This window comes from Pleurodeles waltl, chromosome 7 (assembly GCF_031143425.1).
Source record: "Pleurodeles waltl isolate 20211129_DDA chromosome 7, aPleWal1.hap1.20221129, whole genome shotgun sequence".
Lineage (NCBI taxonomy): Eukaryota > Metazoa > Chordata > Amphibia > Caudata > Salamandridae > Pleurodeles > Pleurodeles waltl.
In genome coordinates this window covers 751,494,831-751,520,433 of record NC_090446.1, presented here as the reverse complement: position 1 = coordinate 751,520,433, position 25,603 = coordinate 751,494,831, and the positions used below count along the sequence as shown (strand labels likewise).

General features: G+C 43.7%; 1 protein-coding gene across 1 annotated transcript in view; it reads left to right on the top strand.

Moving 5' to 3' along the window:
* TGFBI (transforming growth factor beta induced) overlaps positions 1-17,721 on the top strand; it is a 224,985-nt gene extending 207,264 nt beyond the window's left edge. The window contains exons 14-17 of the mRNA XM_069199225.1: positions 4,445-4,547; positions 13,319-13,398; positions 16,029-16,053; positions 17,142-17,721. Coding sequence (XP_069055326.1) covers positions 4,445-4,547; positions 13,319-13,398; positions 16,029-16,053; positions 17,142-17,182 — 249 coding nt within the window. The 3' untranslated portion in view covers positions 17,183-17,721. The remainder of the gene's footprint in view (positions 1-4,444; positions 4,548-13,318; positions 13,399-16,028; positions 16,054-17,141) is intronic.
* Positions 17,722-25,603: the final 7,882 nt, after the last annotated feature.

Sequence of the window (25,603 nt, the reverse complement as noted above, 5' to 3'; positions counted from 1 at the left end):
CCAGAAGTAGCTGGTGGTAACCTGAGTTTAGGTCCACCTTGAAGAACCATTGTGCTCCGTTAAGGTCCGCAAATATTATATCCATGGTCGGCGTAGGGTGTCGCTCCCTTTTGATGGCCTTGTTGGGTAGCCTCATGTTGATGCGCAGGTGTACCTTGCCCATTTGTTTGGGCTTTTCAGCAATAACCATGAGAGATTCCCATGGTATGGGTCCTGATACTTTTTCAATCACTCCTATGCTTTCAAGTTTATTGAGTTTTTCTTCCACCAGGGGTTGTAGGTGGAAGGGCATTCACTGGTGAGGGAGAGGTACCAGCTTTATGGTCGTGGTGATGTGCAGTTTGACTGGGGGATCCTTGAAGCAGCTGAGCCCTTCAAAGAGTCCTGGGAATTGTTGTAGTAACTCATCCGTTTGGTAGGACTTGACACTGCATGTGAACAACACTATTCCTAGGTACTCTGCCACGTGGCTTCCTAACTGGATGTCAGTCACCCTGTAGACCACATGGAATGTCGTCCGGATCTCCTGATTGCTCGATCTGACCATGCCACATGCCCTTCCGCAGCAGAGGTGTCTGGCTGCCATATGTGAATATCTTTGTGCGCGCTGGAGATAGTGGTGGCTTAAGCTTGAGGCGGCTGCATTGTTGGATGCTCATCATGTTGACTGAAGCCCCAGTGTCAATGAGGGCCTTAAATTCTGACCATGCTACTTCGATCAAGCAGGTTGGTTGTGGACTTCAGTGCTTCTTTAGTTCGTTGGTGAATGAAATGCTGATTGAACCACTCAAAGTTAGGGTTTAGTTGAGGGTCAAAATGGGCATTGAGGACTCTCACTGCTGCACCATAATCATTTGCTTCGCCAGTGTTGGGCAAGTGCTTGAATAGCTTATAGATTTCATCCCCCTCGTAGTGGAGTAGCAGTGAGCGTTTGATAATCCTGCAGGTTTCTCTTGTTACCACAAAGTCGTTGTCCTGTCTTTCTATCCATATACACCAGTAGAGTGAAGCTGTGGCCATATCTGTTAGTTCTTTTCATGGTTGCATGATGCAAACAAGCATGTGTTGGTGCTCGTTTCCCCCCTAAAGTGGCTCTTGCGGTGGGGGGGAGGAGGGGGTTTAGCGTTGTCAGCCATTGTGTCTGTGCTAAACAGGGGGGTTGTAGTTGGTCAAGAGATGCCATTGCTGGGAGTGTTGTAGGGTCCTCAGTGTGTTAGATGGTACGCTATTGCAGCTGGTGAAAGTTTCACCATGGGCCAGGTTGTATGTGCCTAGTGGATAGGTCAGTGGGGCAGTAGTGCACTGCAGCTGAGTGATGTAAGTAACTCCATTTTTTTTCTCTTTTTTTTTCCTTGGGTGTGAAGTACTTCCTATTTTGTGTCGTCCGTGAGCTGTGCCTTCTCTTCTGTCTACTTTACTTTTTATTTTTTCTCTTGTCTGTATTTTTCAGGCACTTTCTACTGAATGTACTTGCCTTCCCCACTTCTTGTGGTTATTAGTTAGTATTCACACGCCTCACAGCCCTTTGCGTACACTTGCCTGGTCCATGAGCTGTCCTTGGTGTGCATGTGGGCTTCAGGCTGTGTGCCTCCAATATGCTCTGCTTCAGTGAAGGAGTTCGGGCATGGCTGTGCAGGTTCACGTGTCTCTCAGGCCAGCCGTGTTGTGTGCTGTTTGGCCTGTGGTCATCAGGCAGCCTTTTCCCAGGCAGCTGGTTGGAGTGTAGGTGAAGGCGCCTGGGATCCGGTAATTAGCGATGTGGGAGATAGATCGGTGTGCTCCTCGGTCATACATACACCTCTGGACTCCTTCCGAGCCCACAGATCCCTTAACGCCTGCCCTGACCCAGGCGTTACAAAACGGCGCACAACAGGCTGTGTGCGTTTTTTAAGGCCCACCCCCTCCTGTGCGTCAAAATGACGTTGGGGTATAAATAAGGCACACAGGCCTTAAAGTCATTTTTTGGAAGGGAACGCCTACCTTGCATATCATTAACGCAAGTCAGTTTCCCGCTTCCCAAAAATTACGCACATGGTGGAATTTTGAAATCCGCGGGGTCGGGCGTCAAAGTTTAAATATGGGGCAGTGTTTGCACCGAATGTGCGTCAAAATGTTTGACGTACATTTGGCGCAAACAGAGTATAAATATGCCCCGTAGTTTTTAGATCAAGTCCCGTCACTTGTCATACGATAACTGTATCAAACCCGATGACTGCAGCAAGAGCAGTTAACATTAGCAACAAATGTGGTCATTAATTAAACAACATAATAGGGGAAATATGGCCTTAAGCATGTACACCTATGTCCAATCTGACTACACATTATATCATGATGTGCACAATGTGCCTGAACCAATTATGCTAGGATATTGTAGTTTCCAAATACCGTAGTAGTTATTAGTATAATTTGAACCTGTGTCTTTTTTATTGCAGCCCTAAAGTTCTGCTTGCAGACCACTCATGCCTCTTGACTCTGGACTATATATACTTAGACACCCTTGCAAATATGGTTCACGAGTGATATAGAACAGCAGACTCCATGCCATCTAAAGTAATAAAAAACGACCCACACCAGACATGACAAGTCTCAAGCAGTGGTTAAGGGAACAAAAGGAAGTATCCATTTACTAAACTGGAAACTGCACTGATGTGCTAAGTCACATAAGATAAGGATAATAAGCTGATACCATTCACACTTATATAGATATGTTTTCTACCCAGGTATTTGTGGAACTAACGCTGAGAAACTGTAAAGGATTTATAAACACGACATTTAAGTAAGTAACAGTAACACTGCTGGAAAACTTTAGCTGAGAATAGGAGCCAGCTATAATACTTTACTGCTGTGATTGGTGCTTAATACCAGCTGGAAAACTGGAAAGAGAAGACATATTCAAAAGGCAAGTCTGCCTATTTGAACAGCAAAGTTAATCCAGTCAACAAAGAGGTTAGTTTTAATTGAGTGAGCCCGCCAGGTGAACAGTGAGACAGAAGAATATGGGCAAAACAACCTTGTACATCTGCAAACATTTCGGATGCTTCCAGCTGTTGTACAAGCACTTGCAACTTCTGGTACAGTAGGTATCTAGTGAAGGATCTCAAATGGTTGTGACCATCTCTGACATTTTGCTTAATGGTAGAAACTCTGATTCTTTAAGTGGTTTGCTTATAGTAACATAACAAGGGCCTTAATGCAAGTAAAGGTCATGTGCTATCCACGCCTGTGGCTGTATAAGAAAATGTTGAACAAATGGGATGCAGTGGATACCTCACACCTGTGGGCCCACCCACTAGGCACTCTGCACCACAGATAACTAGCAACTGTATGCTTGGAGAACCACTGAGTCTGATAATGAAAACATTCTTGTACAGCCCCAAAGATGTTTACATCTGACGTATCTTCGATTTTGGTTAATATTCTAGAAAGAAGAGCAAGGAACTCCTGCAGGTAATATATGGGATGAAAGTACCATATGCAGTACATTATAACGATATTTCAAGTCACAAAGGAGTTCCATAACTGTATAGAGGAATGAGGCTGACCTCCAGTGTGATTTGCAATATCCTTTTAATGTACACCAGGAGGTACTTTATTCCTAACGATTCATGGCCACACCAGCATCATTCATGTAAAAGAAATATGATGTTTGTAAATATGAATATTTAGTATATCAAGTGCAAAATCAAACAAACCAAAAAAGCAGTTAGATATTTGTTGCAAAAATATATAGAATCAGTTTAATACAAGTCAGATTAAATAAAAACGCTGTAGCCCAGAATGTATAGAAACATGCAGAGACAGTCTACCTTCCCCATAATTACCTAAAGCGAAAAATACGTTTTGCTATAAGTAAACACTTCCTGGTCATCACTGCTCATTTAGAAAACCAGAACAGAAAAAGCAAACACCATGTTTTGTTTTCGTTTTTGATCCTAATTACGCTGTGTGTCTTTCCTTCCCTATCTACAGCTGGCTCTTGCAGCAGGCATTGGGATGTCAGAAAAACAAATGTAATGTTATTATTGCTGAGCGGCTACATCATTTCTTTATTACAGGTGACTAGGTGCAAAACAGTATCCTGTAATAAGGAAATAAGAGACTGGCTTTGTTACAGGGATTGCTCGCTCTCATGTCTTACAAGATCATAATGTCCAAGTAGGTACTGGCCAATAGTTCTTAGGGAAATTATTTAAGATTCGGCTTCAACTCGTGTCCCTTATTTAAATTCATTTATGTACTTCAGAAGCATATAGGGGCCATAACGTTTTCATCCTATGAAGTAGGCCTAATTCACACCACTTAGATGCTGTTGGAATATTTTTGTGTGTAGATATTGTTAATAAATCCTATGAACCATCTAAAAGATAAAATCACTGAAACCACCAAAGTAAAACATTCGGCATGCGTATTTTGGTTAACTTTATATTAATCTTAATCTTTGCAGAAAAATGCCACATTACACGTCAATAAACATCCTGTTTCTGAAACCGATATAATGGCCACTAATGGTGTCATCCATGCTGTGAGCAAGGTTTTACAACTTCCAGGTAAGATAATCGTAAGTGTTTCTTTTGTAATGATTTTGATGGTTCAGTGCCCACAATGGAACTACACATTAATAACAATCAAAACATTACAATGGATGTAAGAACGCTTAGTAAAAATCCTTTTGGCAAGTGAAGAATTTCAGAGTAGCATTTTAGTGCTTAGTATACCAACCAGCAGAGCTCTTGGTAACCATGACAGGTCTGTTGAGCTTGTTTTGTTTAATATGGAGAACACAGAAAGAACTGTAACTTAAGACTTGTGATCACATCTTGTTTTGGCTCCTGGTCTGCTATGAGGGAGACATAATACGATGTAAGTATGTTGTGAAAAAACGTTAAATTGATTTGTTAATAAGTCAATTTATGTGCAGCTCCTTGGGAAATGTGAGCCAGCAACGGTCTACTAGGAAGTGTGGATCTCTGGGGTTTGAAACATCAAGTGAGCATCTACACTCTCCAGATTCAACTGTTCATTGAAGCACAAAAGAAGTCACACACAAAATGGCTACCAGCTGCCAAATACAGCTGTACTGTGCTCTTTAGGCTGCAAAGCTCAGACCTGTCTAAATGTAGTTGGAAGCACGAGAAACGTTTTACTAGCATGTGGCTAGAGGCAAGGTGAAGAGTTAAGGTGCAACCTAAGGATTTCAGTGCCAAAGGGAGTTGTTATTCACCCATGCAGCATTTGCAATAGCAAAACATTAAGAGGTACATGCTGAAACTCCTCCAGGCAGTCGTTATGCATATGTATGGGCCATGGGTGCTGTACAAAAAATAGCTGTTGTGAAAATTTAGATATGTGGGGTGTGAAAACGATTCTTAGAAGCAGACGTGGTGAAAACTGGGATTTTAATTGTTTGGACGTCTAGACATTTTCAAAAGAGACAAAAGAGCATTCCCTCAGATACTGAACCTCACTCCTCCTATTTAACTTTGGGTGTAAATGTAGTAGGTGTACATATCTTAACTCTCTGAAGTCAATGTGATGCATGTGTTGCTCACAAAAACATAGGGCATGCAAACCCACTGCCTAATAGTGTTTGCCTTCAATGGCAAACTTGTAAAGCCCGTTAATCATGATGTCAAAACTCTCCTACATGGTGTGTAGGAATATTTGCAGTAATTTCTAGAGACATCTACGGTTCTTGGACAAAATGACCAAACGCGGCACCTTATAAAGAGATCTCTGTTCAAAACGTAAGCTCAGAATGCAGAGAAATCTAGAATGGCTTCCATAGATCTTTAACAGCGGTTATCAAGAAAATTCCTTGCCTTGGAGTAAAGCATGTACTCTTGGTTGATTGTGATGCTGCAAGCGTCTTAAAGAAAGGAATCCCCTCTTGTATTTTTAAATACACTTGTGTTTTTCAGATCTCAGTATGGATTTCTATCTTTCAAATGTCCCCTCTTTATGAGAACGTTTTCTGAAAAGCTCATTATATTTCGACCTTTTTCTTTTCTTACACATAAAGCAGGGGACGCCTGAATACGTGGCAATGTAAACAGGCAATTAGACTCACATAAAAGTCAGGGAAAGACTACTTATACAGTTTACGTTCTTCAATGAACTGAACAGGTTATGAAATGAGGTCATGGCTCTGGTGGACATGTTGAAATTTTACTGAGAAAGATTTTGATATTGGTTTTGTTGAAATAGTAATAAACCCCTCACTCAAGTTTCATTCCTGGGAAGCAGTGGTGTCCCCATGTGATAGGGCAGTGAAGAGCCAAGAATGCCAGCAGCTTAAAAAACAAAAACACTGCACTAATGGGTACGTGTTGGACCAGGCCCTTTTTTCAGAGCTATCCCCGAATGTTTCCTCCTATTTTTTCTGACTTGTCTTGATTGGCTTTAGGACTCTAGGCACTTTACAGCTGCTAACCACTGCTAACGTGCATATGCTTTCTTTCTCAATTGTATTTGTTATTGGTTTATCCATGATTTGCTTATTTTATTTACTAGTAAATCCCCAATAAGGTGCTATGTGTGGCCAGGGCTTTTAAACAAATGCTACCAGTGGGCATGCAGCACTGACTGTGCCAACCACATGTGTAGACCTGTAAACATGTCTCAGACCTTCCACTACACTGTCTGTGTGTGCAGTTCTAAACTACCATTTTGACCTGGAAAGTGCACCCACTAGCCAGGCCCAAACCTTTCCTTTTACTACATGTAGGCCACTCCTAAAGTAGACCCAAGGCAGACCCATGGGCAGGGTGAAGTGTGTTTAAAAGGTAGGACATGTACTGGTGTGTTTTACATGTCCTGATAGTGAAATACTGCTAAATTTGTTTTTCACTATTGCAAAGCCTATCTCCTCCATAGAGTAACATAGGGATTGCCTTGAAATATCTTTTGAGTGTGAATCCCCATTTGGTGGAGATAGAGATATGGGGATTGGGGTCTCTGGAACACAATTTAAAAATACATCTTTTGGTGAAGTTGATTTTTGTATTGTAAGTTTGAAAATGATACTTTTCGAAAGTGGTCATTTTCTTGATTAACCATTCTGTACCTCTCCCTGTCTACTGAATAGATGTCTGGGTCAGGATGACAGTTGGGCTGTTTGTGCATTCACTCTAGACAGTCACACAAAGGAAGCTAAGGTGTGCCCTTCATATCCTGATGGCCCATCACCAGGCTGATGGGTCTTACTGAGCTAGAGTGATGGGAGGAGCTGACACTTGCACCTGAATAGGGCTGTGTCTGTTCCCACACAAAGCAGTCTCCAAAACCCTGGGGTGTGCCTGGGGCAAGGGCAGGCGAAAGGTACAGTCTTGTGCAGTACAGTCTGCCTACTTCAAAGACAGAAATGGGTATAAGTACTGGACATCTTGCTGTAGGAGGGACTGTCACCCTGCCTGTTGCTTTGCTGTGTGTGCCTGCTGCTTACTGATTCTGTCCAGGGAGTAAAAGGACTGGACTTTGCTTTTTACATCTTGCTTCCAAAGGTTCTTCAAGGGCTTGGACTGAGCTTGCCTCCTGTCTCAGGGACATCAAAGACTTCATCTGCCAGCATCTGGGTTCTCTTGCTGAGAGTCCTGACTTGCCATATAGTGCCAAATCCAGTTCTTGGGCCCTTGGGAGTGAGTTCTGTTGCACCCAAGAAGAAACAAAAGCACATCGACTCCAGAGCAGCTTCTGAATCGGCACCACTAACTGACTTAGCGCCGCTGCCTGCAACAGAGCGATGGCACCAGCTGAGTGCAACAATCACGACCTGCAACACAGGCCTGATGCCACCATAGCACCTCTGAAGTCATGCTGCAGCCTGCCTCCCAAGTCCAGAGTCACAGATGTCTGTGACACCCGACTTCTACTCTGCTGCAGCACCTGTGGCCCCATGGTGTGATCGCGACACTGCAAAGTTGAAGGCTCGCATCTTGACCTGCTGAAATCATTGACACTGCCTTGTTGTAAAGAACCAACACCTCAGCACTGACACCGCATTGCAGCCCCTGCAGCCATAAGGAACGGATGCCTCACCTCCCCTGCCTAGTGAAGAACTGATAACTGCTACCTTACCGGTAGCAGTAAGGAACTGAAGCCGCACCAGCTCCAGTGACACTTCATGTCCCCAACCCCATGCAGCATCTGTGTTTCCTCATCCTTTTCCAAGGTACGGACTGTGCCTGTGGTCCATACGCCTCTGTGACTGGCCTGCACTCCCTTGCAAGTGGCATTGGACTGTTGGGAACATCCCAGTCAAGATGCTCGGATAACCCCAGTTGGAACTATTGTATTTTACTAAGATTTAATTATTAAAATTGTGTATTTTTACTTGTGTGTGTTGGATGTTTGGTGTTTTGGTCTTATTTTACTCAGATGAATATTGACTATTTAGTCTAGCTGGTGTTGAGTCTTTTTGTAGTGTTTTCACTGTGTTAGTGTGTGTGTACAAATACTTTATACATTCCCTCTGAGATAAACCTGACTGCTCGTGCCAAACTACCAAGGGGGTGAGACGGAGTTATCTTAGCTGTGTGGTCCCCTTACCCTGACTAGAGTGATGGTCTATACTTGGACAGGGTGCAAACCACTGCTAACTTGAGGCCCCATTTCGAACAGTAAGGGTATGGAGGCAGAGATGCACTCTACAAATATGGAATCCCTATCAGATGATGACAAGTGTGTCATCTGCCATGTATGACATGGGCTGACACAAGGCATCATTGCCATCATTTTCACAATCCACTTTGTGAGAATCCCTGCATGACCTGACATTCTTTTAGGCAGTGACGTAACAATAGCCCCTGAGCTCCAGGGGGGCTCCCTTAACAGCACTCAGCCATGCACAGTGCACTGGCTGGCACTGTGCACTGGCGGCAGGCCCCTAGCCTAAAAACTCCTTTCTGGGTGAGGCGACCCCTCCATGTACTTTGCAAGGGGGGCCCTCATGTTTTGTTATACCACTGCTTATAGGAAGATGAGGTAGGGGAAGAGAGGCACTCATTGAGATCAAATGGAGCAGGAAAGAGCTTGAAGCAATTGTGGTGAGTGTCCTCCTGCATGGAAATGCAAACCACACAGTCTGACCTGGTGCTAGGCCATCGACTGCATGACAGACAAAATACAAGCTGACATGGCAACCAGCTTATTTTCTCCAAATGTCTCTGTGATTATTCAGTTGCTCTAAAAAACATATCAAATATCTTCTAAATCTACATGCTATAACTTTTCTAGTTGACATTAAAAAGAGAAGATTTCTTTGTCTTTTCTTAGGTTTGTCAACATAAAAAATGAAAGGATTTAGAATGAAAGAGATATTAATAAAGAGTAGAAGTCACATGGTATAGAGCTTATTCAGTTGGTGCTGAAATCCAAGCTCTTGGTTGACAACCGTTTCTTTTAGGAAATGCTAATTTGCTACTGTTGGTTAGTGTAATAAAGAGAAATGTGAATAGTCATGTTTCTGAAGGACGACCCAAGATTGCTGATTCCACACATAAGCCTCTGTATGCAATTGTGTAAGACACATCCACACATTTTCTTTTTTATTAAAACATTAGAATGTTGGTAGCTCCATTGAAAATAATGGAGTGCTGCGGGCTTTTACTGGCCGGTAAAAGCCCGCAGAGCCAACATTCCAATGCTCGCTTTGTTCACAGCAACAGCTGTGAACAAAGCCTCACGGAGCCCGAGGGGATTTTAATCCTCTCGGGCTCCGTGAACATTCTTTTTTTTTAATAGAACATTCTGCCATGAGTGACAGAATGTTCTAATAGCCTTAGAACCCGCCGTAGCGGGCTCTACCGGCTATTAAAGGCACTTTCCCTTGTTAAATGCCCTCGCCTTTGGCTCGGGCATTTAACGTGGGAGCGGGCCTTTAATAGCCAGTAGAGCCCGCTACGGTGGGTTCTAAGGCTATAGTAATATTTCTTTATAATTGGTGGTCCACAGGGAGAGCTGCATGACCACTTGGTGGTCTCATCCACCACTGAGTGTGCCTCAATGGCTTTATGAGCAATTTGAAGGTTTCGCCAAAGGTGGGAGTAGTCACTGACTACACTCACCATTGTTAAAACTCAAATATAGAAGACAGGGTTGCAGGCTGTCCTCACACAGAGAAACATGGTCCCCCTTTATGGAGGGTCTGGACCCCCATATAGTCTATGACAGCCTACATGCATTCACAGAAAGCTCCCTTAGGAGGTCTGAGCAATTTCTTTTCAATACACTGAGTGGCAGATGTGAATCCAGCCGAAAATTATAATTTTCTGATGGGTTTGCACCCACTTCCTGCTACTGATCAAAAAGGAAATGGGGATCATGGTCCTTTGACCCATAATTACTTTTGCCCTGCTCCTATACAAGGGGTCAAGCAATGGCACTTACAGGACAGAGGCCCTTGCTGTACTTCACCAGTGGAAGCATTTTCAAAGGCAGCTGCAAAGGAAGCACATGCTGCAGGCTCCATTCCCATTGGGGACAGATGTTAATTAAAATTGGTGAGTAGGAGGGGGAAGAGAGGGTTTGGCTACAAAGGGCAGATCTACTAAAATATTTTATATAAATGCTCAGGGCCCAATTCACAAAGGGCCTCTGCACTCTTGGTGGGGGGCCACACTTGTGGTTGGAGCCCTGCACCCCTGGTGGGACCTCCGCACTGCAGTTTCTCATTTTGGAGGTCCCACCAGAAGTGCAGACCCCCCCCCATTGAGTGTGGGCCCTCCACCACAACAGCGGGGTCCACGCCATGAGTGTGGAAGCCCCTTGTGAATTGGGCCCACAGTGACCGCAACTGCAAGATGACATTTTAGTATTGTCTAACCCATTTTTCAATTCAGAAAAGCCTTACTGAACCTCAAAGGGAGTTTTGCAACTGATTCCTAATAGCAATTAGGAACAAGCATGAAAGAGGTGTACCCTCCTCTTTGCAAATCACAATGCTGTGTTAATAGTTTACTCATGTAAGTTTGGGTCCAAACGATTGAAAAAGTACCCACTCCTCTATGAAGGTGTAATAGACCTGCAAAGGAAATTGGTTAATTGAACCTCCATGGAGCAGGCAGATACAGGAAGCAGAACTACCTGCTGGCTGCTGTGTCTTCCAAAATGGGAAGCATTTTTCGAAGCAGCAGCACTTCTTTAAAGAACAAAAGTTGCTTCAAGAACCACAGAGATTAAGCGTTTAATCTGAGCTGGTGGTTTCCGGTGCTAGTCACCGGCACTTATTTGTCAACCCAGGCATTTGTGACAGCATGCACATGGTGGCAGTGTTTGTGTAAAATAATGATGAGCACAACTGCTGTTCATTACTTCAGTGTACATTATCATTGACTAAATCTGCCACCCAACGATTCTTATAGCTTTGGGGACCTTGAACAGTCTGAATTGTCACACTTGAAACAGTGTGATGGTTAGTGATTTTCATTGGTAATTGTGCAAGAGCCAGTAAATGGTGAAAGTTGTTGTGGACTTCTAACATGGGCCCTGGCACTTAATATTTTAAAAACTAAGCACTGCAAAGTTTACAAAACTTTGTGCTCTGCAGGTGAACATTAAAAAAAAGCAGATTTCTCCCTTTTTTTTCGTTTGCTCAAATTATTCACCCACCTCTATCCCTGAGAGTGGAGCACAATGAAGTATACGTGCAGTGCTGTTTGTCTCCCTCAGGTGCTCGGATGTGCCCAACAATGTTACTTAAAGGGGGGTCCACAGTCACATACCTTCATAAAACAAGCTTCTTTGAGAACTAGGAAACATTCAATTGAAAATGTGCAGGCATATCAATATCTCCATAGTACTCAGTTAAAATAGTTCATGGATAGGGTCATACGTAGTTTAAGTGTGGCCCTCAGCGAAAGCTGTTGAACTGTCAGACGTTCACCATACTTCAGTGAGAAGATGATCAGCTTTTCTAGAATGAGTTCCCTGAAGCACTATGGGCCATATTTATACTTTTTGACGCAAAACTGCGCTAACGCAGTTTTGCTTCAAAAAAATTAGCGCCGGCTAACGCCATTCTGAAGCAACATGCAGGCGCTGTATTTAATCAATGACGTTAGCCGGCGTTAGCCGCCGGCGCTGCCTGGTGTGCGTGGAAAAAAACTACGTACACCAGGCAGCGCCGGCGTAGGGGGATATGGAGCTTCGGCGCCAAAAAATGGGGCAAGTCAGGCTGAGGCACATTTTGCGCCTCAACCCGATTTGCGCCATTTTTTTTTACTCCCAACCCCCATAGAAATGACTCCTGTCTTAGCAAACACAGGAGTCATGCCCCCTTGCCCAATGGCCATGCTCAGGGGACTTCTGTCCCCTGGGCATGGTCATTGGGCATAGTGGCATGTAGGGGGGCACAAATCAGGCCCCCCTATGCCACAAAAAACAAAAACAAAAAAACTTACCTGAACTTACCTTAATGTCCCTGGGATGGGTCCCTCCAGCCTTGGGTGTCCTCCTGGGGTGGGCAAGGGTGGCAGGGGGTGTCCCTGGGGGCTTGGGAGGGCACCTCTGGGCTCCTTCCGAGCCCACAGGTCCCTTAACGCCTGCCCTGACCAGGCGCTAAAAAACGGCGCAAAAGCGGCCGTACGTCATTTTTTTTGACCCGCCCACTCCTGGGTGTGAATTTTGCCCGGGAGTGTAAATACGGCGCACATGCCTCGGAGTCAATTATTTAGACGGGAACGCCTACCTTGCATCTCATTAACGCAAAGTAGGTGTCCACGCTAAAAAATGACGCAAACTCCATGGACTTTGGCGCTAGACGCGTCTAACGCCAAAGTATAAATATGGAGTTAGTTTTGCGTTGGAATTGCGTCAAAAAAAAACTACGCAATTCCGGCGCAAACAGAGTATAAATATGCCCCTATGTCTCACCCATCCAAGGCGGACGTGAGATTTCAGGGACTCCCCCACCCTGCTGGATGAGTTTTTCACGACACCCATCCGGGCTCTCCTTAGCATGTTTGGAAGGCGGAAAGGGCTCTATTGTACACACTCCATTAATACCCTGCCCGCTGACAGTCACTCCTTAAAGATGGGACTCCCAAATGGCCGGGCAATGAGAGATGAGTGGGGCAGCTCGCAACTCTAGAGAAATATTTCCCCCATTACACTAGGCTCCATTTTAATTGGCTATTTCTAAGTTAAATGTGTGTGAAACCTGCACAGATTTCTCGTTACTAAACATACCATACCATACGATTAAGATGATTTAGAATTGTCTTTTTAGTTGTTGGCTCTAGTTGCACTTGTTTAACAGAATACCTATTTGTAAAAATTAAGTTGTTCCAAAAACACGTCTCTTTATGTCTTGTGTTTAATCCAGTAACGAAGCTTCAAGACCGACCTGATGAGTTAGCAGACTCTGGACTAGAAATCTTCAACCTAGCAGCTGCATATTCAAAGGTTTGTTCATTTTCTTGTTTAACCTGTAACTAAACATCTCCTTGAGATGTGTTAACACATGGAGGTATAGAAAAAATATCCTTTCTGATATGTCCTGCAAAATATAACAACCATATATTCGGCAAGGTCTACAGCTGTTTAGCCATTTGCAATACAGGATTGCCATCAGTCAAAATTGATTCAAGCATTCAAATACTTAACGTACATTACCTACTACCTTGCAATACACTTCATGGAAATATATATTTCATCAAATAACTGTGCCCCAAACTTTCGCAACATCATTTGCATTCCTGTTCCTGTTTTTCAGTATTAAAAGTAAGAACATTTTTCAGAACCTTGCTATGTCTGGTATGTCCTCAAAATACAAGGAAATCACCATTTAAGTATGTGACACATTACTGTGACAAAGTCAAGCTAAAATAGAGAACACCTTTGAGCGGTTAATTCTCCAAGTAAGAGGTATTTCTTCTGAGCCATCTGAGGCTGTGCACATTTTTCTAAGGCTTTCCAATTGGTTAACCTATTACAGGTATTGGGTAATTGAGGCCCAGATTTACAAAGGGCTTGCGTTGTCCTTGCGTCACATAACATGACACAAGGCAATGCAAGCCCTTAAGTGGAATTTAGTAAGTCAAGCAAAACTGCCTTGCATGGCTCTGCATGGCTTAGTAAATCCAGAGTAACACAAGGTAGCACAAATCTCCGTCCTGCATTAGTCTGTGTTCGGAAAGCATTCCAAGGATGGAGCATGGGTGTTACCATGCATCCACCCATGGATTTTGTAGCAATCCGAGTTTGACTAAAGTTAATATGCATGGAAATAATACTCCTTCCAACCAGAGGCATAGCAAGGAGAAATATTTGTATTTCTCCTCTTTATTTCCTCTATGTGTGCTGCCTCTGGCAGCACACTTAGAAGTGGAAAAGGCTTCAAGGGATTGTGTGCAGGAAGGTGTTCCTTCCTGCACAAAAACAATCATGCATGTAATGCAGGCCCCCTTGCACTACTGCTCAAAGGTGCCTCTGTTGGTGCTTGGCAGCACTTTGCCCAGCACAGGGAATTAGAAGGAATGTCTTAGTAGATATGGCACATTTGTGTTCTCTCCCTGTCATGCAGCTCAGCGCAGCAGATTGTCTTGCTGCATTGTGCTGTGTGACATTTTGATAATTGTGGTGTTTAGTGTCATTCCAGTCTTGGTGCCTCATCTGTATAATGAAGCCTCTTTCAGGCCTTTTGGGATTTTGGATTTTTTTTGTTTGATGCTTTCTGCTTGTGGCTGACTTTGGCCACCCTTAAGGCTTAGCTATCCTCTATTAGGGTATTTCTAGAGCTTTGAGGGGTGCTTTGGTGTCTCACCTGCGCAAGGATGTTGTTGTTGCTTAATCCTTTGAGGAAGGCCTTAGTCTTGTTTTAGGATTAGTTGTGAGTTCTCAATCTGTTGCTTGACATTCCTTGTCCCCCTGTGTACTATACATTTTGTTTGTTGTTGTCTTACCAGTGAGGTATATGGGGGATCTAGGTTCACTTGTTCATACCCCACTTTTCCTGGTGATTCACTGGATACAAAATGCCTGGATTACATTCTACTTAAACATACAATATTACTGTATGCTTGAAAGTCAGCTTCTCTCAAACCTATTGAGGTCAAGTGAATTGATAAAAATAGGCTTGTAATAGCTGGTGTTCTTCATCACAAGTCTATGATCAGCCGAATATACAAGTGTAAATGTCAGTCGCGGCTGAAAGCGGGGCAAAGTGGCAGGGTGGTGAACAAAACAAAATAAATAAATAATAAAAAAATAAACTTACCTCGATCCCCGCCACATTGCTGCACCGCCTCTCTTAAGTTCTCCACTGCAGGCAGGCACAGGCTCCAAGCCTGCCCTGCGACCAATCCTAACACTCAGGATTGGCCTGATTGATCCTGAGCGCCCTGGCTTTGGGCTCCCAAGCAGATTGTGAGCCTGTGCCTTCTGTCTCCAACCCCGCAACACAGCTCGGGTAGAAGACAGCTCAGTGCCCATATGTGTTTGGCCATCCTGAGACGGCCAGCCAAACATACATGCACACTAAGGGGAGTGCACACCACGCCCCATCCCTGCCTGTCATCCTCCATGGCCCACCCCAATAAAAATAAAACCATAATAAACAAAACTAAATATTTAAAATGTTGCAGCTGCTGCTGCTGGCAGGGGGCAAGGCTCGTCCACCATAGCGGAGGAGCCGCCGTTGGTAAATGTGCAACAAAACCTTTACTTGGGATACCTTCATGTTAAATGAGCCGCAATAAGATATTATTTCACAGATAATAACCATTACATCACACATGAAAAGTGACACCATCACAGCACAATGCATCTTTTTAGAAGATTCAGTCATAAAGTGATCAGATTTTAAAAAGAAGAATTATAGCATGGATAGCAGGATATGTTTGTTTCAGTTGTATTGTAACAAACATGAGTTTCTCGCTTTAAATATTTGGTCTGCAGCAATTAACTGGTTTATTTTGAATACACCGTGCCTAATATTCAAGCAGGTTTAAAAATGGAGTATGCAGGAAAATGTCATACTATTCTTAAATACAGAATGTGAGACAAAATAAAAATATATATTTTTTTCTTTTCAGGGTACTCAACGACGTGCTCGATTAGGTAAGGGATTATGAATATTACATTCCTCTATCCATTATGGGTTCATTTAAGGGTGATTTGACAAACTTTTTTTCTTCTAATAAACGAAAGCACTTAGGATGTAGGGGAGCAATAAAACTTGTTAATGAATATGGGCTTGCTCCTGCCTACCAATGCTGAAGTGTCTTTACCTCCGGTGCAGTGATCACAGCCAAACTACAGTCTAATCACCACAACGTGTAGTCACTCCGATTCTGCCAATAGAACGCTAGTGGCTACACTAGATAGATGGAATCCACTGTCATCAGTTATTGGTCAGCTGCTGTCATGAATGGGCGGAACATATGCGACTTTGCAGCCTCTGTACTCACAGCATCGTGAGCTCAAATAAATTATGCATTTATATTTATTATATAACAAAGTTATTTCCATGAATCATTGAGAGGGTTTTCTTTTTTCGCTTCTAAAACCACAAAGGATGGTAGACATTTTAAAGCTCCCAACCCTTTAAAGCCCCCAACCCTCATTTTTCAGCAACGCCCTTTTATTCTGCAGCTCAACATCCCATTTTTTATAGTTTAACTTGACAGCGCATCCGTCGCCAGAAAGCTGTGTCAGCAACCCTAGAGAGGTGATTTGCCTTCGGCCACATTCTAGGAGGCAGGAGTACATGTTTTGAGTGGACAGTAGCTTTGTGCTTCCTCAAAAAAATGCTTGCCCTCCACGCAGCTGTAATCATTTTGTTTATTTATCCAACTTCCTAAGCTGGAACTTTGAGGGGGACATGTATAAAATTGGAATGATATTAAAATGTCTCAGACAACTAGATAATACATGTTGTTTTTTGGCAGTAGCACAGATCGGAGGATGGTAGTCATTAACCTACATGGATTTTAGGTCTGGTTTGTAATTCTTCACATTACCATACAGTATTCCTCTAAAGCCAGAACTATTGAAATTGACAATGCTTGTTCTATTTAGGTCATTAAACAAAAATAGTATTTTCTCATCTCCTAACTGTGTTTTACAAGTGACTAGGAAGTATATATCTTTAAATATTTTCAGAGGATTAACTTTTTTTTTTTTTTTTGCTTTCTTCTCTACTACAGCTCCTGCCTTCTCCAAAATCCTGGCAAGAATCAGGCACTAAAACATACCAATAATCTGTAAGAACGCAAGGAACCTTTCGCCTCCAATTTAATAACCAAGGACTAAAAATTTGCACAAATTTCAATTTTGAAATAATACCATGAACACGCAGCATGAGACACATTTAAGTGCCGTGCCCTTTATTTTTCTGCAAAATAAGGGCTGAAATCACGCGTGGAAGAATAGATAAAGTGGAAGATTGTACGCTGTCATGTAATGCAATGTTTCTTTAAAATACTGCAACTGTTATTCAGTGAACACGTACTGTGACGATTCTAAGAGCCACGTGATTGCATTACCCATGAATATAATAATATTGCAGATGCAGAATGTGTGTACTACAGTCGTTGTACAATGGGGATTGATTTAAGTGGAATAAGCTATAAAATGCAGGGGTTATTTTTCGATTTAAAAACGAGAACTGGTTAAATGACTAGTTGTCGTTTATGTCAGTGCCAATGTTCGTGAATTAAGTGGATCAACTGTTCTCCACCAAAAATGTATGCACGTCTGGCAAATAAAAAGTACATTTTTAATACACGTTAGTTGTACTGTTTTTCTTTTAATAAAAATAATAGATGTATATTTGCATTTTCGCTATGTATTCACCACACACAACTTTTCTATTCCTGATTTAAAAAAACACTCCTTGGTAATAATTCTTCTCGCTATTTCTATGTCATTTGTACTATGGCTCGTGAATTGCTGTGTGAGAGGTTGGAATCATTGGAATAATGTGGCACAAGGGTTTACAAAGCAGTGCAATGCATCCATTGTGCCACTTTGTAAATATTGTGGGGGGAATTGCCTCCTCAACACTACATTAGCATAGAAAAATGACACTAATGTGGTGCAAGGGGACGCAAGGGACTTGTAAATATGCCCCTCTGTGGTAGTATTTGACACAGTGCTATCATTCAATAAGCAAACTGTGGCAATTTCAAAATATGCACTTTTCTAGACATTTACTTCCATCTAAGCTAGCATCAGTACAGAAGAGATATCTTATTTTTCTAATGCAGATATTAGACTTTTGTAGACTTCTTTATTGTGTTAGTATTTATTTGAATGTCACTCAGAATCATTTTTAGGTCTCGCCTGAAGACAGCTTTCGCTGTCTTGCCAGCCTCATGTTTTCCAAAAAATGTACTAGAGAAAATTCATACTTATATAGGGGCTCTCAATCAGTACTCTTTCACCATTTGGTCTGTTGACATGTCACTTACATTATACTCCACCCTCCCCAGCGAAAGGTATAGATCGACAGACCAGCCCACACTAACCATTGGATGCTGTCACTTTGAGCGACTGCAACTTAACGTTGCAAATGTACACATACACTTAAAAAAAGTAATTCCCCCATAATATAAATTATTAGATCCTTGCACTTACCATTGACTAATAGTCGCTATGTATGGGAGGGTTATGTCAACTATTTTCATAACTCTCAAGATTTTTTTTGTAAGTTATCATGTTCATTCCTCACTGTAAACCAGCTGTGCTATATTTATTTATCTAGCAGAAAATTAGCAGAGGTAATTCGAGTAGCAAGAGTGTATATGCAGATTTGTAGGTTGAAGCCACCCCCCCACCCAGTATTGTGATTGACATTTCAACAACTTGTATCTGACTTGAGAGAGCCTTCTAGTGATTCCTTGTGGAACAGCAACTCTCCTTTTGGAGTATTGTACAAGCACTGTCAGTATGTAGAAAACACTCCTCTCGAATCAAAGAATTTAGTGCTGCTCACCCCTAGAGAGAGTGTCAATAAGAGTGCAATAATACCACTCTCCCCTAGAGGAAGCTACTTAATGCTTCACTGACACCGCTTGCCCAAAGGAGCATGTGAGACCTTCCTGACACCAAAACATACACAACCAAAGTAAACTATTTATTTGTGTTGTACTTACCAGTGAGTAAACATTCCTATATATAGTAAGGTGTGATCACAAACTTTAAAAAAAAATATTATTGAAATCTGTGATGACTCATTTTATGAATCAACGCTGGCAAATAATTAATCCTATGGAAAACAAGCACAACTGATTTAAATTGTAAATGTGTGCATGCAAATCATATATTAAAGTCACTCAGGTCGTTCGTCATAAGACTGCAGTAATGCCATTCTACCCTAGGTGGATCTTTAAAAGACTGCAGTAAGGAAGCTTTATAAGTCTGCCTTAATGGCACTCACCTCTAGAGAAATTTTCAGTAAGGCTGCATTAACACCACTCACTCCTAGAGAAAGTGTCACAAGACTTCACTAATCCCGCTTTCCCCAAGAGGAACACTACAAATATAATTGCAAATTACCACATGGAGCACAAGACCTTCCTGTCACCAAAACATAAACAGCCAAAATAAACTATTTAATTGTGCTGTTCTTACCAGTGAATAACGTTCCAATACATTATAGGGAGTGATCACAAACTTTAAAAAAATAAAGAATTGTGTTGAAATCTGTCATTTGGACTCATTATTATGAACCAGTCTTGACAAATAATTAATCCTATGGAAAACAAACACAACTGGTTAAAATAGCAAATGTGTGTATGCAAATTTCTATACTAAAGCCACAACCCTTCAGCTTGGTGGAGGTTATTTTTAACAGTTGCTTCTGACTTGAGCTGGACCTCTGTCAAACAAGAGGTCCTGCAGCTTCATAAAGATATTTCAATTATTTTGCATTTGACTAGGAGGGGACTCCTAGTAATGGCTTGTTGAACTCCAGCTCCATAAATGGATGTCAATGTACCAGCAGAATTGCTGATCCATGTGGTAATCGTAATGCTAATGCAATGGATTTAGGAGGGACGCCTAGGAACTACTTATAGTGCCACTTGTGGTTCTGCACCTTCATGAAAAAAAGTCAATGCATTTCCATTTGACTTGAGGGATACCTAGTAACAATTAGTGGAACTGCAGCTTAAGTAAGACTTCCAAACCTTTTGATATTTACATTTTAGAGGGAAGCCTGATAGACATGTGGAACTGCAGCTTAATTAAAGAATTTCAATGCTTTTGTATTTGACTTGTGAGCCACACCTAGTAACGGCTAGTGGAACTGTAGCTCTGGACAGTAATTTTAAAGCTTTTGTGTTTGATTTGTGAAGGGGACCTAGGCCCTCATTACAACATCAGAGATGCTTATCTCCGGCCCGGTGGTCCACCGCCCCTGGCAGTAGGAACGGGTAAGTGGCGGTTTGGCACAGGCCAAACCACCACACTTGTAATCTGGTGGTCTTCACTGCTGGCCCGTCGGTGGTGGGACCGCCACCGCAAGTCTGGCGGTCATTAGACCACCAGACTGGTAATGAGGGCCCTAGTAGCCACTAGTGGAACTGTATCTTCATGCAAGAATTTCTAGACTTTTGTGTATGACTTGATATCTAGTGCAGACCAGTGGCACTAAAGCTTTATCTAAGAAGTTCAATAGTTTTACATTTCATTTCTGAGGGACACCTAGTAATGACTTGTGGAACTGCACCTTCATGAACGAATATAAATGCTTTTGTATTTGAGTTGTGAGAGACACTTAGGGGGTTATTCTAACTTTGGAGGAGGTGTTAATCCGTCCCAAAAGTGACGGAAAAGTGACGGATTTACCACCAGCCGTATTACGAGTCCATTATATCCTATGGAACTCGTAATACGGCTGGTGGTATATCCGTCACTTTACCGTCACTTTTGGGACGGATTAACACTCCCCCAAAGTTAGAATAACCCCCTTAGTCATGACTTGTGGAATGAAAGACTAGCAAAGCTTTATTAGAGCAGTAAAAGTAGATATGTACATTTTTATGTTGAAGCCACATCCCTTCAACTTTGTGAAGGACAATTTAAGCAGTTGCATCTTAATCAAGTGGGACATTTATTTACAACGTGAGTTATTGCATCATTGTTACAGACTAGTTAAGCAGTTGCATCTGACTTGAGAGGTACATCCAGTAAAGTTCCTAAAGATTGCAATCTTGCTAAAGACTTTACACAGTTTTTTCTGACTTGTGAAGGACATCTAATAATTACTTGAAGTAACTGTAGCTAGCTGAAAGACCAGACCAATTGGCTTTGCCAGTGCTTGTTCAAGATTACAAGTCTTTCACAATAAGGCTCCAAGAACTATCTGTGGTTTGAAGAAATGGGGACATTTGTTGGCACATCTGCAAAAATTACTCTGGCTGCCTGTTATGGAATAAACCAAGTACAGGGTATTAGTTTTGATCTAGGGGGTGGCCTAGATCCCATGGAGTGAGGAGCAAAAGTGAGGACTCCGGCCCGGGACCTCCCGTCCACATTTATCCTGGCAGACGGGGCCTGCACGCTGGTCTCTAACAGTAACGACGTGCACAGCCTCAGTAAGAGTACTCCAGAAGCACAAAGTGTAAGATAGCACAGGACTGCGGCGAGCTGCTGAAAATGGGTAAACCCAATAAGAAAAGGGACATGATTGGAGTCACCAGGTTGCAGCCCGACTGCCCTACCTCATTACACACTAGCACTGCACAACCATCAACTATGAGCGACCTGGCGTGGGGTCCCTCTCTTGGAGATATACTACAATGGCGTCCAGGGAAATTTTTGAGTCCTAGATATATACACTGGCAACGGACTTGGGCTTACTGCGAGAGAACCAACAACGCCTGGCGGGGAGTGTCACTGTGATGGAGCGGGACATGGAGGAGCTCAAACCAGCAATGTCGGCAGTGGGGGACCGGGTGTCCACCCTGGAGAAGCAAGTGGAGACCCTAATGGCCTGTGCAGAAGACTTCGAAAATAGATCAAGAAGAAACAATATCCGCATAGTGGGGCTGCCTGAGAAAGTTGAACTTGAAGACTTGACTAAATACTTGGAGAACTGGATAGGTACTGAAGTCGCGCCAGAGGGCCTGTAGCGGTTTTTCGCTTTCGAGAGAGCGCATAGAGTACCAGCTAGGTCGACCCCTCCTGGGGCCCGCCGGGGCCGGTAGTGGCCCGACTACTGCATTACAAAGGCTGTGACCATATCCTTGCCCAAGCTAGCAAAAGCACAGAATTAAGAGTAGAGAACAATATAGTCTGAATTTTTCCTGACTTCTCCCGTGAAGTGCAAAAACAGAAAGCCACTTTCTTGGAGATCAAAAAACTATTGCGAACATTAAATCATACACCATGCTATTCCCTGCCATGCTGAGGGTGGCAGAGGGTCAAGGGGCAAGATTCTTTCGAACACTACAATAGGCAAGAGAATGTCTAGATGAACGAGAAGGGCCCTCAGGCACAGGCGTGCTGGGAAGAACTAGACCTAAGAGCAGACGACGGCGATCCAGAGGGCCCCGACGCAGAGGAGTGGCACCCTCCTTGGAGGTCGCCCAAAGGGACAGGCAACAAGCCACTGCTGCCGTGGCATTGGTAAGCAGAGGAGAGGTCTGTCCCTAATCAGAAGCGACAACAAGAGAAACACGGGGATCGAACTCGGACGCGGAATCCGAGAGTTTGGCAGCACTGAGTGTGGACACGCCGTTGGTGACACCAGGGACGTCTGGTGACATTATTTGATACCATTGCAAGGAACTGGCACTTACATGGAGGGACCTGCTGCAAAGAGTCTAAGACATAATGAGATATGGGACTCGGAGGCCTGAAAAAAACGGACGGGGTGGGGCCTGGAGCTGAGAGCTCCCTGCGGCTGTAGATCTAATCTCACACACATTAGAAACAATATTTGTTTATAACTAGTTTGGATGGGGGTTGTTCTGTCACCTGTCCTGGGGTAGGGGAGTTGGAGAGTTTGTTATTTGATGTTTTAAGGGAACCTGACCGCGGCACCACCCGACAAGAAGTCCTGAAGGAAAACACTGCATTTGTATGTCCCACGCACAGAAAGTGGGTGCACAAGGACAAACTTGAGACATTGATTCCTCCTGGGGGACTTGCAGCATTGTAAAGTGGTCTCCTGGAACGTTAGAGGCATGCATCATATGACTAAACGATATAAGGTATACTCCTACCTGCAGAGGAGGGGGCCCAAATAGTGATGCTGCAGGAGACACATTTGACAGCAGCGGAGGGGGCGGCGCTGCAGAGGAGGTGGAGGGGTCAAGTATACTACACAACCTACTCTGAGTATGCATGGGGCACCCTGATATGGATTAGAGCGGGAGTCCCATTTCAAATGACCAGCACACTTATGGATCCTAATGGGCGCTATGTTGTGGTACTGGTCGGTTGAGGGGACGAGACATTGCGCTAATCAGCATATTTGCACAGAACACAGATCAGAGCACATTTCTAGATCACCTCTCGAGCACCCAGGCCCCTCACCTGCTTCACGTGGTGTTGATTGGGGGGGATTTTAACTGTGTGGCAAACCCTGAACTAGACAGGTCACACCCCCGCGAAGGGACTCACCAGTGTACACTATGGCTAACAAACTCCAGGAGTGGCAGACTGAATGGCGACTGCTGGAATCCTGGAGACACTTCAATCTCAAGTCAGAGATGTAGAGTACTTGGGAAGAACAATATCTGACCACAATCCTATTCTCTATTTGACCTGGGAAAAACTAACACACGTATACCAACCTGGCACCTAAAACCCAAGTCCCTAGAAGACCCAGCCTTCCGAGACCAAATATGGGGGCACATCAAACACTATTTCGAGGAGAACGCAGCTACTGCCCCGTCTCCCAGATAATGTGGGACTACTATTAAAGTAGTTGTTCGAGGAAGACGCATAGCTGCATCAATGGGAATTCAGAAGACACTACGAGATATAGAGACGGCAGAAGCTGAGCTAAGTACATTAGAAAGACAAAGACCGGAACACCCCGAGTAACAGGGAGAGGTGAGCGAGGCCAGAGAGAGGGTAGCAGAGCACACTGAGAGGCTCCGGTGCTTCAACTATAAAAATTACATAAGGGCTCACATGGAGAGGGATAAAAAGCGTGCGCACTATTAACGTGGCTGGCCAATCATGCAAAAAGAGGGACCCCCATAGGAGAGATCATTACCCCAACAGGGTGCAGATTATACCAGCAGGACAAGATTAATCGTAATTTCCTTGAATATTACACCACACTCTACACAAGCGGGACACATGGGGAAGGGGAAGACATACGAGCATTCCTCAAGCATCTTCCGCACCTGTGCCTTGATGAAGCAGAGAAGGCCGCTTTGGGAGTCGAAATAGAGGAAACAGAAATCAGAGAAGCCATTAAGAGCCTAGCGAGGGGAAAAACCACAGGCACAGACGGATTCCCAATAGAATTCTATGCTGCGTACATAGAAGAACTGGCCCCTAAACTGGCGCAGTTATACCGCAAGGTATGAGAGAAGAAATGCCTCCCAGATTCCAGAAGGGAAGCTCTGATAATTCCACTGCTCAAACCTGGCAAGCTGGCTAATGCTAGCAGAGCCTACAGGCCTATGTCCATGATGAGCTCGGACTACAAGATCCTAAGTTGAATACTAGCAACAAGGTTGCACCCATATATGACCCGCTTGGTCCATACAGACCAGGCAGGGTTCATCCCCACCCAGAAAACAGCTCAGAATATCCGACAAGCTATCCGTATACTGGAAGCTGACATTCCACACAGTTTAGAGTGGGAATACTTACATGAAGTCCTAGAGCATATGGGGTGAGGGATTTATTAATTAGACAAAACTACTGTACACAGCCCCTAAACCACAAGTCAGAACCGGGGTCACAATCTCAGAGCAATATTCGGTACAGAGGGGCACAAGGCAGGGTTGTCCACTCTCACCCTTACTAATTGCATTGGCAATGGAACCATTAGCTACCCAAGCACGAACTGCTAATTGGTATCAGGGACTTAAGTACAAGGATCAACATCACAAAATAGCGCTGCACGCGGATGACCTACTTCTGTTCTTATGAGACGCAGGGCCGGAGATAGAGGGAGCCCAAGCACTTTTGGCACAATTCGGCCAATTAGCAGGGCTACAGGTGAACTGGCAGAAATTGTTTCTGTACCTGCTTTCTGTGAACAGTGACCCGCCCGAGGAGCTAAGGCACGTCTCCTGGGAGCCCCGATGCATGTCCTACCTGGGAGCCAAGGTTTATCGTACTAAGGCGGATATCCTGGAAGGTAACATAGGGAGCGCCATTAGGGCATTAAAATCCAATCTGAGCTTCTGGAAGTCACTTCCACTATCCGTGGCTGGGAGAATAGCACTTATTAAGATTTTGGCGCTGCCAAGACTCTTGTACTATTTTGCGGTCTTACCGATTTGGGTCCCTATCACTCTTTTCAGGGAATTGGACTCCTTGATTACGGCGTTCATATGGGGAGCTGCGAGACGTCACGTGGCACTTGCCACTCTGAAAAGACCGCACGCGGAGGGGGGCCTAGCAGTCCCAGACTTTGAATCATATTACTTGGTGGCCCAGTTGCAGTGGCTGGCCCAGTGGACGGCAGAGT